This window comes from Canis aureus, chromosome 18, assembly GCF_053574225.1.
Source record: "Canis aureus isolate CA01 chromosome 18, VMU_Caureus_v.1.0, whole genome shotgun sequence".
Lineage (NCBI taxonomy): Eukaryota > Metazoa > Chordata > Mammalia > Carnivora > Canidae > Canis > Canis aureus.
In genome coordinates, this window is record NC_135628.1 from 42,234,366 (window position 1) to 42,247,487 (window position 13,122).

Here is a 13,122-nt window from a genome sequence, read left to right on the forward strand (position 1 = left end):
TGGAAGGGCTCTTAAAGATTTTTAAGGTGATTCTTAAAATTAAAAATTAAAGAAATTAAAAAAGAAGTCTCCTAGAACGTATAGCAAAAAGACAAAAATATGTAAAACAGCAGAGAAGATATGGGAGACACGCAGGGGCCAATCTATGGGACTAAACATTTGAGCTATGGGAAATCAAAGAAAAAGAAGGTAGAGAAAATGGGGAGGAGGAAATCATCAAATAAATAGTAGGAGGACAAGAGCTTTCAGACTGAAAGGGTCATAAACTACCCAACTCACTTAATGAAAAATAACTCACACCTAGACAGATCACTAGAGAATTCTGAAACATCAAGGGAATAAATACTAAAAGCTTTCAGAGTAAGAGAGAAAAGAAATTCCTCTACAATAAAATGAACAGAAGACTAGAGGTTTCAACTTTCTGAGGAAAAATAATTTTTAATCTACAATTCTATACACAGCTACATTGTCATTCAGTTGAAGGCCAGAATTCAGGCATATTCAGACTGACAAGAATTCAAAAGCATTTACCTCCCATCACCCTTTTCTGAGACATTACAACTAGGAGAAAAGACAAACAGAAACAGACCAAAGAAATTGCCTATAGGCTGGTAGCAGGGGGACCTGGGGCGGGGGCGGAGACTGCTGCTTTTCATCACAACCTCTTCTTTACTATTCACTGTGTAATGCTGAGAATACTAACTTAAAAACGTAAAAGCATGGCTCTGAAGTTAACCTGCCTAGTTAAAAGAATGTGGTCAGTGGATCGAGATGTGGTTCAGATGCACTTCACCTTCCCCTTTCTTCCCTTCTCTTTTTTTTTTTTTAATTTTTATTTATTTATGATAGTCACACAGAGACAGAGAGAGAGAGAGAGAGGCAGAGACACAGGCAGAGGGAGAAGCAGGCTCCATGCACCAGGAGCCCGATGTGGGATTCGATCCCAGGTCTCTAGGATCGTGCCCTGGGCCAAAGGCAGGCGCTAAACCGCTGCGCCACCCAGGGATCCCCTTTTCTTCCCTTCTAGACTTCCCTACTGCAGGTGTGCAGGAGTGGACACAGCATGCTTTGGCAACACGGAGGAAAGTTATTTAATACACAGCCTAGACTGAAGCCAGATTGGCCGACATCCCATCAGCATGGGCCTCAGTTCCCTTGCTAAGAGGGCTCTTGGCTTCATGCGAGAAGGAATTCAAGAGCAGGCAATTTAGAGAGAGGGACAAAGATTTATTAAATGTAGAAGTAAGACAGGAACTACTTCATAGACAAGGTAGCAGTCTCTCCTCTCAGGTGAAGAAGAAGATCCCCCTTTGCCTCTAACAAAGGATTTTATGTTTTATTTAAATTAGCTACTGTTATAGGGAAGGGCTTACTCTCTAACTTTGGGTTTATCATTCACATCAGGCAGTTAAGTTTTTCCATTGTCTTCAGGTTATGCAATTACCATCAGAGAGCAATTTTAAGAATGTCCAGGCTGTGCGGCTTTGTTGCCAAAGGGAACGGGTTCTGCAGTCCTCATGAGTCTGATCTTGTGACTCTTCATGATCTTCTGACTTTTAGGTTAAGGGTCAGCCTAAAACCAAAATGGCTTCACTTTGGTGAACTTGTCTCCTAAGCCCTCCATCCCACCTGCCTCAAGATAACTAAGAAAAGCATCTCTTCCCAAATGATCATCTGCAAGTTCTTATTCTTGTTTCCAACCCATACTGTAACCTCTCTGAACTCTGTCCAGGTAATAAGAATTAACATTCCTGATTTCCTCTACTGGTTGTGAAGCATGAAAAGAGCTTACTGGCTCTAGGATCATTCCGACAATCTGTCTGCTAATCTACCAGTTAGCAACTGTGTGACATAAGGCGAATTATTTAAATTGAGGCTTTAATTACTTGGTGTATAAAAAAGGTACTATGAAGAATTCCTGAAAAAATGCATGTAAAGTATTTACATAGCCTACAGCCTGTGACAAGGGAGCAAAAAATCTTAGCTATTGCTGTTATTTTAAAATAAGTATGCTTGTGATGAATGCAATAAGGGAGAAGGATAGAGCGCTATGTAAAAGAAACCCAATCTGATGAGGAAAAGCTTCACAGGGGACGTACTGTTTAAACGATCGTCCTAAAATCTAGACCGTGAGTCCTGTACAGTCATGGGGAGAAGCCACAGAGGGATGTCGAGCAAAGAAACCAACCAAGGAACAGCATGGAGGAGAACAACCAAGAGGAAAAGTGGACCTGCCCTACACAGCTCATCAGCAGGGGGCACAGAGAGAGCCATGCCACCTGAACAGTGGCCCTGGGGGAAACTCAATTAGTGAGCCCACACTCTTATGTAGTGGAGTAAATACGAGGGTACAGAGAAGGTGCTGAACGTGTGTTCTTCCACTGTGGATCAGGACAAGAGAGGAGGAAAAAGTGTTTCTCCAACACTCAAGATTCTAAAAATTAAGGTTTATCAGTCCAGTACATTGGGCACCTATAAAAGTGAAAAGTGCTCAGCTGGATGCTCTATATGCTGTAAAGGTGACTCCAACTGTTTTCATCTGTAGGAGCTGACGATCTGATGAGGAATAGCAAGAGCAGAATCTGAGATGAAAAGATGTCAGTTATTACAGCACACAAAGTTGAGACATCATCAATGGATATAAACAGCACATAAAAGCAACTGAAAATGCTATAAACGAGGCATAAAAGCAAGGAAGGAAAAGTCAGCTCAGCTCAAACAATTCAGAAGAACACATGGAACAATAAAGTGAGGACCAAAGTAATAAATTAGTAAGTGTGTTACCTAAGTCACTAGCTGCTAGCTTTTATTCTTTTACTTTATTGTTGTTTATTTTTATTATTGTTTGCATATTCTATCTTAGCCCCCCAAATCTCCAATGTTTTTTTGTACATTGTACTGAAAGATGACACTTCTTGGATCTCTGTCTCAAAATATCATGTTGTATATACAGCTAGCAGCTCAGAAAGTGTTTTAAAATGGCTTAAAAATATTTCATATGAATAACAAATAAAATATAAGTATTTTTAGAGAAATAGATATATTGGAATGTATTCTACATTACACAATGATAAATTTTTTCCTTAATATGAAATTATTAAGTCTCTTAAAAGATAACTTTATTCTGGTTTCATGTTAAATCCGGACACATGATGTGTTGGTATGTTATTTTTTTCAGCTGCTAAAGTAATAATTTTGTCCCAAGGTCTGTAGCTTTCACAAGCATGAATTTTGGCAACCTATCTTCTGCCCCTCTCAGACCTATCACACCTGCTCAAGTGAGAGCTGCCTCCAGGGCAGCCCCAGTTTAACTCTGCCTTTGGCCCAGGGTGTGATACTGGAGACCTGGGATCGAGTCCCACATCGGGCTCCCTGCATGGAACCTGCTTTTCTCTCTCTCTCTCTCTCTCTCTCTCTCTCTGTGTGTGTCTGTCATGAATAAATGAAATCTTAAAAAAAAAAAAAAAAAAAAAAGCTGCCTCCAGGAGAGAGAATCTTTAATAGCTAGGCTATTTCAATGATGAGACACAGTCCTTAAAATTTCTCTGCTTCTGTCTGCAAGAAATTGTCAGGCTGACAGAATTTTCTCTTTACACAAGCAAGCATTCTGATTAGTTCTCCACACTTGTGAATGGCTCCCTGGGCCTTTCTAACAGATTTAGGTACCACCTGGGGCTGGGAAGCCCCATTAACACTTTTTTGTTTAATCTCTCCTAATTACCTGCCAAATAAATACTACTTGAAAAGGACATTTTAAATATGCCTTTAATGTTCTAAAATGTGCCTCCCAACTATTGAATAATTAGTTCCTTCATCTTCCCAAGCACCCAAAATTAATCAATCTTATTTACACAACTGTACTACTGGCTTTATAAGAAAAGACATTACCTTTGCCAGTTTATTATCTTCAAGCACCTCTATGCAATAATGGGGAATAGAATAGCATTTACTGGTTGGAGACCCCCTAGCGAGTGGTTCTCTTAAAGTTCTATTTTATGAATATATACAAACTGAAGATAAAGACATCCCAGGGAGAGAAAATGGTAGGCATAAAAGTCTACTGGAGGGAATAAATGGCAGCACCTAATCCCAGGTCTCAATGGGAAGACATGAGAATTAAAATAGCATACTAGGCATTGTTTCTTAATTGCAATTCTAGTAAAAGATCTGGTGGTGGTGAAGGCTGAGTTTATAATGGTCAGATTCTCTTCACTGAGTGAAGATTTATTTGGGACTGTTCTGCTTTATAGGGTTGACCTACCAAAGGCCCATAAGAATGCAACTTTTCTCAGTTGCTTAAATCTACTATTAGAAAACAATGTCCACTATGTCAATCAGTAATCCTTAGATAAGAATTTGTTGTTACTGACCCTGAAGAATGAACTGCGGGCGCATGAGGAAAGGAAGGACAGTGTAACTACCACCCATGCCTGAAAAGTAATCACAGGGAAGAATAGGAGAAGAAAGTATAGACTTACTTACTCTTTTTGCTTTTAAATATAGAACTAAGGCCAACAGATAGAATTACAGAGAAAAAGAAATTCTGGTTTATCAGGAGGAAGAGATTTCTACCAATTAAATCAGTCTCATAGTAGAATGAGTGGTCTTGCCAAATAATATGTATCCAGTGACTGTGAGACATGAAACAAAGGCTAGTTGGCCACCAAAACTTAGGTGCATTAGATAAAGAAATCTTAAGTTTTTATAGAAATTTATATCAGATGACCTCTCAGAACCTTTCCAGTTCTAGTTCTATAAATTCCAGATAGTAACTCATCATGCTATGTTCAGTTAGCTCTCTTGGATAAAGAAGTAAAACTAATTTCCTTGGCAATGATCAGCCAAAAAACACTTTTTAGAATTTGACATTTTTCTGTGTATCATGAAAATATATACTTTTTCTGTTCCTCCCAACTCATTACTTCTTTTCCACTATTTTTCCTAAAGAAAGTGGGGCTCCTACGAAACATTTTGTGTACTTTACCCTATTCATTAATGAAATTTAGAAATTATCTTCAATAACACAGAGCATTTTATCAGAGCCAAGAGTAATCAAAGTAGGCAGCAGGCCATTATCATCTCCATATAAACAGAATACAGAGATTTTTTTTTTTTATAGAACACATTAAAATTCCTGACTGGTATAGATGACTTAATTAATTTGAGAAGACATCTCTATGACTTGTTTGTCAAATTTACAGGCTTACTTGTGAGATATAAATGTTAAGATGGCATATAAAATACTGAAATACTGACATTAAAAATTCCACATCATCTTCAAACCTAAATATTTTAAATGGCATTTCTTCATGTTATTTGTTTCTATAAAATCATCAATAAAGGTCTTATCTGTAATAAGAACAACTCTTCCTATGGTGTGAACATTTAGCTTTTAGAACTCTTGTGTCTGAAAATGCCAGAGAATCACTATTCACTCTGCCTATCTGACAGGAAGATTGTGAAGATCAATGAAACAATTAAGCACAAAATATTGTGTAAATGTAAAATGGGTACTATCACTATCCTACACATACCTCTAACTCACATAGAGAATTTTTCATTACATTTCAATTAACTGGAATATTTTAGAAAAAGTAGAAGACACAAATACTATGAAGTTAACTGAAAAAGAACAACTAATAATAATATTAGTATTATATTATTTGGAACAATTATGATGAGAAAGCATTGACATATGACAATCTTTAAACCTCCCTTGTGATGAGCACTGGAATGTACAATGAAAACCTCAATAAAGTAACAAAAGTCAACAAATTTAACTAATAATGTTTGTTTAAAAAAAGTGACTACTTACCAACAAGTCTTATTACATTCAATGTTGTATTGGTTAAGATGGGTGCATTCACTTTATTTAGACTATAATCTGATTTCTTCCTGCTTTTTAGAGTTTCTCTAGAAACGCTTAATACAGAAAAACAAAACAGAGTTGCAATTAGGGTTGTCAACTAGTAAATCAGTAAGTTATTGAGATTAGAATCTATCCTTCATTCACTAATCAGTTACTGAAAGTGTTACCCTATATCACAGGTGGTGATATAGAGATGATCCTCTTGTCCTTAAAGAGCTTACAGTCCAGAGAGGAAGAGAAATTCATAAGCAAAGAAATAAAGTACTATACTGTATTTCTTTGATTCTAAGACATTAATTATCAACCATTAAAAGAAGTTATGTCACCTTAAAAAAACAGATGTTCCAGGGAGATTATATATCAAATGTACCAAGTATCCTGATTTCAGACTTATAAATATGAAAAATACCCTCCTTATAATCTAAATTTAATATCTAAAGTCTAAGGTAAGATGATAGAGTCTGGGGTAGGGGATGACATCAGGTTCAAAGAAAACGTCAAAGTTATATGGTAAGTACAAAAAACGGGGTGGGGGGCAATGAGTAATAAGGTCAGAGGTAGAAGAAGTGAGTGTGCTTGGAGAAGCACAGAGTTCACAATGCTAGCATGGGGAACCAGTGGGCTGAGGGCAAAGTGACAAGAAAAAAGGTAAGGAGAGGCCAGACCACTGAAGGCAATCAAATCTAGAGAGTATGAACCTAAACTTGAAAGCAAATTTTAACCAGGGAAATGACATGAACAAATCTGTACATAATAATAAAAAAAATCTAAAATTTGTATACAAGAGGAATTAGGAGGGGGCAACACTAGATAGAGACAGTGAGCCAGGGTAAGGGGGGCTGATCCAATAATCTGGCAGAGATAATTTCTGCATGAGCCTGGATGGTAGCAGTGAAATATAAGATATTTTTATAAATTCAAGAGACCCTTTGAAGTTAGAACTGATATTGATTGAATGCAGTTCATAGTTTATATTATTCATAGTTCTTAGTGGTAAGTTAGGACACTTTAGAAAGGTAACCGCATAACCTTACCAAAAATGCAAATATATACACATATACTGGCAGACACTGTCTTATGTGTTCATTTCAGTTACAGCTTTTCTTTTAGCCAAAATATACCTGAAACCTCCAAGGAAGAAGTCTAACAGAACAGTTCTGTTCTGTTCATAATGGACCATAGATGGATTTAAACATCACACATACATAAAAACCAATGGAAACAATTTTTCCCAATTAAAATATCTACAATCACATGAGTTGCTCATTTTTGAGGAGACAGATTATTATCAATCAGGGTTTCAAATTAAATAGGTACTAATTAGGTACTTTGGGGCAAAATATATTTAAATTTATCATTAAAAATTAAGTAAGTATACTAAATGTATGATACTCATGAAGTTAACTCATTTACATATAAGAATCAGGCCCATTTAATAGGGAGAAAGTGACAAAAAATTCTTATGTGATTATCACAGTTTTTGAAGAAGACAGTTTATCACAGAAACAAAACAATGAAGGAGCTTAATAGAAGGCCCAATCAATGAATATAATTAACCTTGGAAAGGTGAGTGGAGACTTTCTGTATTTACTAGACTGAGGCAGGAATTCCACATACAAAACAAATAACTACTTCCCTCTTTGAGTTTTCTAACCTACACAAAACAGGAATTGCTCCAAATGGCAGTACTAATTTTATAAACCAGAAGTTTTCTGCAAAAACCACTACTCTCTAATTAGGAGTCCTCTGATGATGCTCAATCCAAAAATAAAAAAACTACATTGTCAACCTTTCAGGAATCATTTTAAAGCATATTGATTTCTATCACCTGACATTATAACCTACAGAAATATTTAAGTTTTGATTGTTTTTCTAACCTTTAAATAAAATCCTCTATTTAAATGCACAACATAAAATATGAAATACCAGAATACCAGACAATCTAAGAACAGTTACCTTTTCACAGGTGCATCACCCGTTTGCTCATCCACATAATCTCGTTTCAGTTCCTCAGGAACATCACTGTCGCTGTCATACTCCTGATAGGCACTTTTTTCTTGCTCATCAGATTCATACTGAAGAATACAGTATATTTAGTAATGGGCATGAACAGCCAACTTTTCTGGAGTCTTTCAACACACTAAGAGTAACCAATTTTTAAGAAGCAGTTTAGGAAGAAAGTTCTTAATAACTTATCTCTAACTTTGCCATCAGGAATATTAACTTTTTATTTTCTCCTTCATCCATCTTAACCAGCTCAAAAGAAAAAAAAAGGAACATGAAATACAAACATTTTATCCCCACAAAAGCTTCTAAATGTCTCCCAAAAAATCAAATCTCCATGTAAAGAAAACAAAAACAAACATCATGCTATGCCTTAGGAGAGGAAAAGTGTGTACAGTTGACTAAAAAAATTATTTTTTAAATCTCTTCTCTTCCTTCAAGTGTTTTCATCATATTTACTTCCATTTTGCTAATTCACCATAAAAAGGTTGAGTATACAATTTCTGGCACTGTGGAAATGTTAATTCAGCGTAATAAACTCTTACAACACACATGCTAATGTCCCATCTAATTCATTATGATCAGATTTAATTCCAAGGGAGCCTTAGAAAATTATATTGAGCACTGAGCAACTACTGAGAGCAAGGACAAAAATGGCGGATTTCCTCTTGAAAGGAAGGCTGCCTTCCTAACACTGTCATCATCTTTATGGCACCAAGGCCCCATGCCAGCATGGGGAGGACAGTGGAATCCATGCACAGGAAAGAAAGCAGCAGCAGCATGATTGCTTAATAGTATAAATTAATATGACAGAATCATAGCTAGCATTTCTTGAATGTTAAGTATTAAGTGCTTTCATGAATTTCCCCACTGAATCTTCAGAACTATTCTATAACAAAGTTTTTACCCCATATGCCAGTTGAGGAGACCAGTATGAAGACAACATGGAAAGAAATTGGCCACCTAATTCAATAACCAGTTTTTGAGAGCCTAAAGCAGTGTGACAGGCCATGGTAAGATGTGGACCCTGACCCTCAATGACTTACGTGATACCTGGAAAGATTAGATTACACATTAATAACTGCAAATGAGCATTAGAGGCATTCTCACCCACATGTACACCAGGTTATCCTGATAATATTCATAAAGAGGATCCGCACAAACCAGGATCTCCTAGTTATAATGACAGAGCTTCATGATTCTCACAGTACCAGAGATCCTCAATTTTGAGGATTCTGTATTTGCAAATTTCCCCACTTCCTAAATTTTATTTGTGACCCCAACATTAATACTTCGTGACACTTTCACAGTCATTCATGATTATGTAAAGAGTACGCAGAAACTTTTGAGTTATCCTTATCCAAAATGCACATTCCTAGCTGAGCGCAAACAAGGTGATGCCCTCTGCCTTCTTGCTTCAGCTTTCCTACTTAAACAAATGTGTCCTTTTCATAATGTATTTAGTGTCACATTTTAAAAATATTTGTGCTTTTTGCTGGTGATTTCCTATTTAGAATGGCCCCTAAGTGTAGGACTAAAGTTCTGTCTAGTGTTCCAAAGTGCAAGACTGTAATATGCCTTATGGCAAAAATACATGTGTTAAATAAGCTTCATTCAGGCAGGAATTCTAGTACTGTTGGCTCTGAGTTCAATGTTTAATACTATACATTAACTTAGAAGTCTTCAAACAAAGACACATATAAAACAAGGTTATACACCGACTGGTTAATGAAAAAGTTGTGACCAAAGGCTCACAGGAACCTAATCCTGCATTTCACTTGGGAACGATGGTTCTGTATTTGCTAATTCAGTGTTCAGAGAAGACTTTATAGAACACCACTGCTTGGATAATGAGAATCAAATGCTATATGAAATTTAAATTAGAAAATTATCAGTACAGAGGGATATATTATTTCAAAAATACTGAAAAGACTTTTTCCTTTCAGTTTAGTCTACTTGAGAGAGGCAAAGTGTCACTAAGAATCACTAAATAATAATTGTAAACATGGATTACTATGAAATAACTTCTACTTCACAATAAAATAACGATATACTTCATGGCAATATTTTTTAAACTGTATCTTCACCAAACAAAAAAAGAAAATGTCAAAACTAAAATACATACAGAAATTCAACAGAATTTCATCAAATCTGAATAGTTTTCACTTCATCTTCATCAAATATAAAATAAAAATCATACAGGGCCCCTCTAGAAATGATGCAGATCAGAAGGACCCATCCAAATTAAATATTGAAAAAACACAGGTAACTGTGAAGTAAACATTCACTCATTGTAAATACAGCAACACTGAGGCTCACAAAGTTAAAATAAGTTGCTGAGGGTCACACAGTTAATAAATAATAAAGGTCATATTCATTCATCTATCTTCAAATCCTTTCCATTAACTCACACAACCTCTGGTTTATATTATGTTTTCTGAACTGCTCAAAGTATTAAAAAATTGTCTTCTAATCCTAAAAGCATCCCTGCTGGGTAACCAAGCAAGACACTACTCTTTCTCAGATAAAGGGAATGGAGCAAAATGATTCGGATGCCCAAGAGTGAAGCTGGGAAGTGCAGATGATCTATTCCCTCATCCATCTAAAAACAAATCACAGAAATATGAGTGAAGAAACTATACTCCTGCCCGATTTAGTAATCTAGTAAGAACATACAGCAATCTAGTAAGAGCACAAAGTAAACATAAAGGCAAAATGTATTGTTTAAAAGGACATTTTCAACAAAGCATGCTGTAAAGCCATTACTATATAAGTGTTATCACAGGTATTTAAGCATATAGGTAGGAAGGTGGGTAGCGAATGGATAAATAAATCTAGCTAATTACCTTGCTCACTGGGTAGAACACTTTTCAATATGAAAATCTCACTTATGTTTCACAGTAGGTTTTAAAAACACTACATACCCCATTAGAAGCCAGGACATCTTCTGTTTCTTCATCTTTGTGGTTGGCCTGGATTTCAAAGGGATTCCCATCACTACAGTACTGCTCAAACAAGGTCACTGTTTTTGAGGAAGTTGAAGCTGGCTGTTTACTGGGTGAAACTGATGGGGAACGAGACTGTTCCATGAATTTAAATTCCTGGACATGAAAAAAGGAACCAGATACCTTTTAGCAACAACAATAAAATCCAAGTACATAACATATTCCATCAATATAAATGTTGAGTTAGTGAAAAAAAATTAATCTTGATTCTTCAGGTCATTCACTTTTAAATCCTGGAAGTTATCTGAAAGCAGAAATTTGAATATATGTGCTCAAAGGTTTCCCTAAAGACAACTCTGTTGCTGATATCACTTTTTAAAAGTGTTATCTGTATCAAGCTACTTTTGGCTTGGTTTATGAAACTGCACAGAAAATTTCTGAAAATAACTTAAATTTGAATAATTCTAAACATTTTAGCATAGCAGCAAAGACCTAGCAGAAAATGGTTTTAAGCAATAAAAAGGTAACAATAAAAATTAATTGTTGTTAATAATTAACTATATGTTTTCACCAGTTAAGGTATTCTATAAAAATACATCAAAATGTTTGTTATATTGATGTATATAAACTTTCATTTCTTTTTCTTCACACTGCAGACAACACAAATACACATGCTGAGGTCAGATGATACGTCATCTAGTTCCTATAGTTTGCCATTAATCTATTATGTTCTATTAACTTCCTATGTAATGTTGGGAATGTCACATGGCTTCTCTGTGCCTCAATTTCTTCAATAAAATGAGAGAGTCAAGCTACATACAGTAAGAGAATCACAATGCTAAAACTAAAGAGCTGTTTCCAGATGAGGAAACTGAGGTAGTCCAGATGGATTCAGGGCCAAGTTCAAGAGCACACTGCTCATTTGGAAGAGATGGAATAATCTCTAAAGTTCCTCTGAATTACAAAACTCTTGATGATTTTTCACAAAAATTTGGTATACATTTTTATTTTCTTAAAAAAAAAGATTTTATTTATCTATTTGAGAGAAAGAGAACATAGCAGGGGGGAAAGGCAGAGGGGAGAGGGAGAAGCAGACTTCTCGCTGAGCAAGGGGCCCAACATAGGGCTCGATCCTAGGACCTGAAGATCATGATCTGAGCTGAAGGCAGACGCTTAACAGACTGAGCCATCCAGGTGTCCCGGTATACATTTTCTTACACCTTTTAATCTTTTGAATATTAATCCCAAATTTAAAATCTTTCATATTCAAAGATAATCTTCATAAAAACTACGTTTGTTAAGTTTCAAATGATGTTTATTTTCTTTTTAAACTGCAGCTACACATTAAATCAGATCCATCATAATGCTCAAAAATTATGCCATTACTTTATAATTCTAAACATTATTTTTACAACTTTATAAATTAATGAGTTGATTTTGTTTTTTGACTGACTCTACAGGAATACATGTGTCAAGAGAACAGTATCTCAGTTGTGAATAATTTTCAAAGTAACTACTTTTTAAAACCATTGATAGAATACTTAATCTGAGATCTACTCTCTTTTTTTTAAAGATTTTATTTTTAAGTAACCTCTATACCCAGCATGGGGTTCGAACCCAAGATCAAGAGTTGCACACACCAGTGACTGAAACAGCCAGGAGCCTAAAGATCTACTCTCTTAAAAAAATTTTAAGTGAATAAGGTATGGTTAACTATAGGCAAAATCTTACACAGTAGATCTTTATCCACCTTGCATAACTGGAAATTCAAGGTAACTACTTTAAAGGAGATAATGCTTACTTGGGTGAAAATATTTCAAGTGTGTATCATTAAAAAATGTTTTATAATTATATCAAGTATATGTGCTCATACACACAGATATAATTAGATGGTTAAACACAAATTCAAATAAAATTATTTAAACAGGAATTCTAAAATCAATGTTAGAATTCTAAATAATGCTAAGGAATCATTTTATTTAAGAATTCTAAAATAATGTTGGGGCACCTGCATGGCGCAATTGGTTGAATGTCCAATTCTTGGTTTAAGCTCCTGTCATGATCTCAGGATTGTGAGACTGAGCTCTATTATCAGGCTCCCAGCTCAGTATAGAGCTCCAAGCTCAGTCTGGTTGAGATTCTCTCTCCCTTTCCCTTTGCCTCTCCACCCACCCCACCCCATTGCAACACTGTGCACACTCTCTCTCAAATAAATAAATCTAAAAAAAAAAAAAAAAAAAAAGAATTCTAAAATAACGTTAAAATCAATGTTAATTCTGTTGTCTTTAAAGCATTTATTAATTC

At 35.5% G+C, this 13,122-nt stretch overlaps 1 protein-coding gene across 5 annotated transcripts in view; it reads right to left on the reverse strand.

Annotated features, from left to right (window-relative positions):
* The window catches only part of VPS50 (VPS50 subunit of EARP/GARPII complex), a 132,825-nt gene that overhangs the window by 32,297 nt on the left and 87,406 nt on the right, over positions 1-13,122 (reverse strand). For all 5 annotated transcript variants that reach the window (XM_077856945.1, XM_077856944.1, XM_077856942.1 and 2 more), the window contains 3 exons: positions 10,798-10,974; positions 7,826-7,944; positions 5,816-5,922 (listed from right to left, as the gene is read on the reverse strand). In XM_077856945.1, coding sequence (XP_077713071.1) covers positions 5,816-5,922; positions 7,826-7,944; positions 10,798-10,974 — 403 coding nt within the window. The remainder of the gene's footprint in view (positions 1-5,815; positions 5,923-7,825; positions 7,945-10,797; positions 10,975-13,122) is intronic.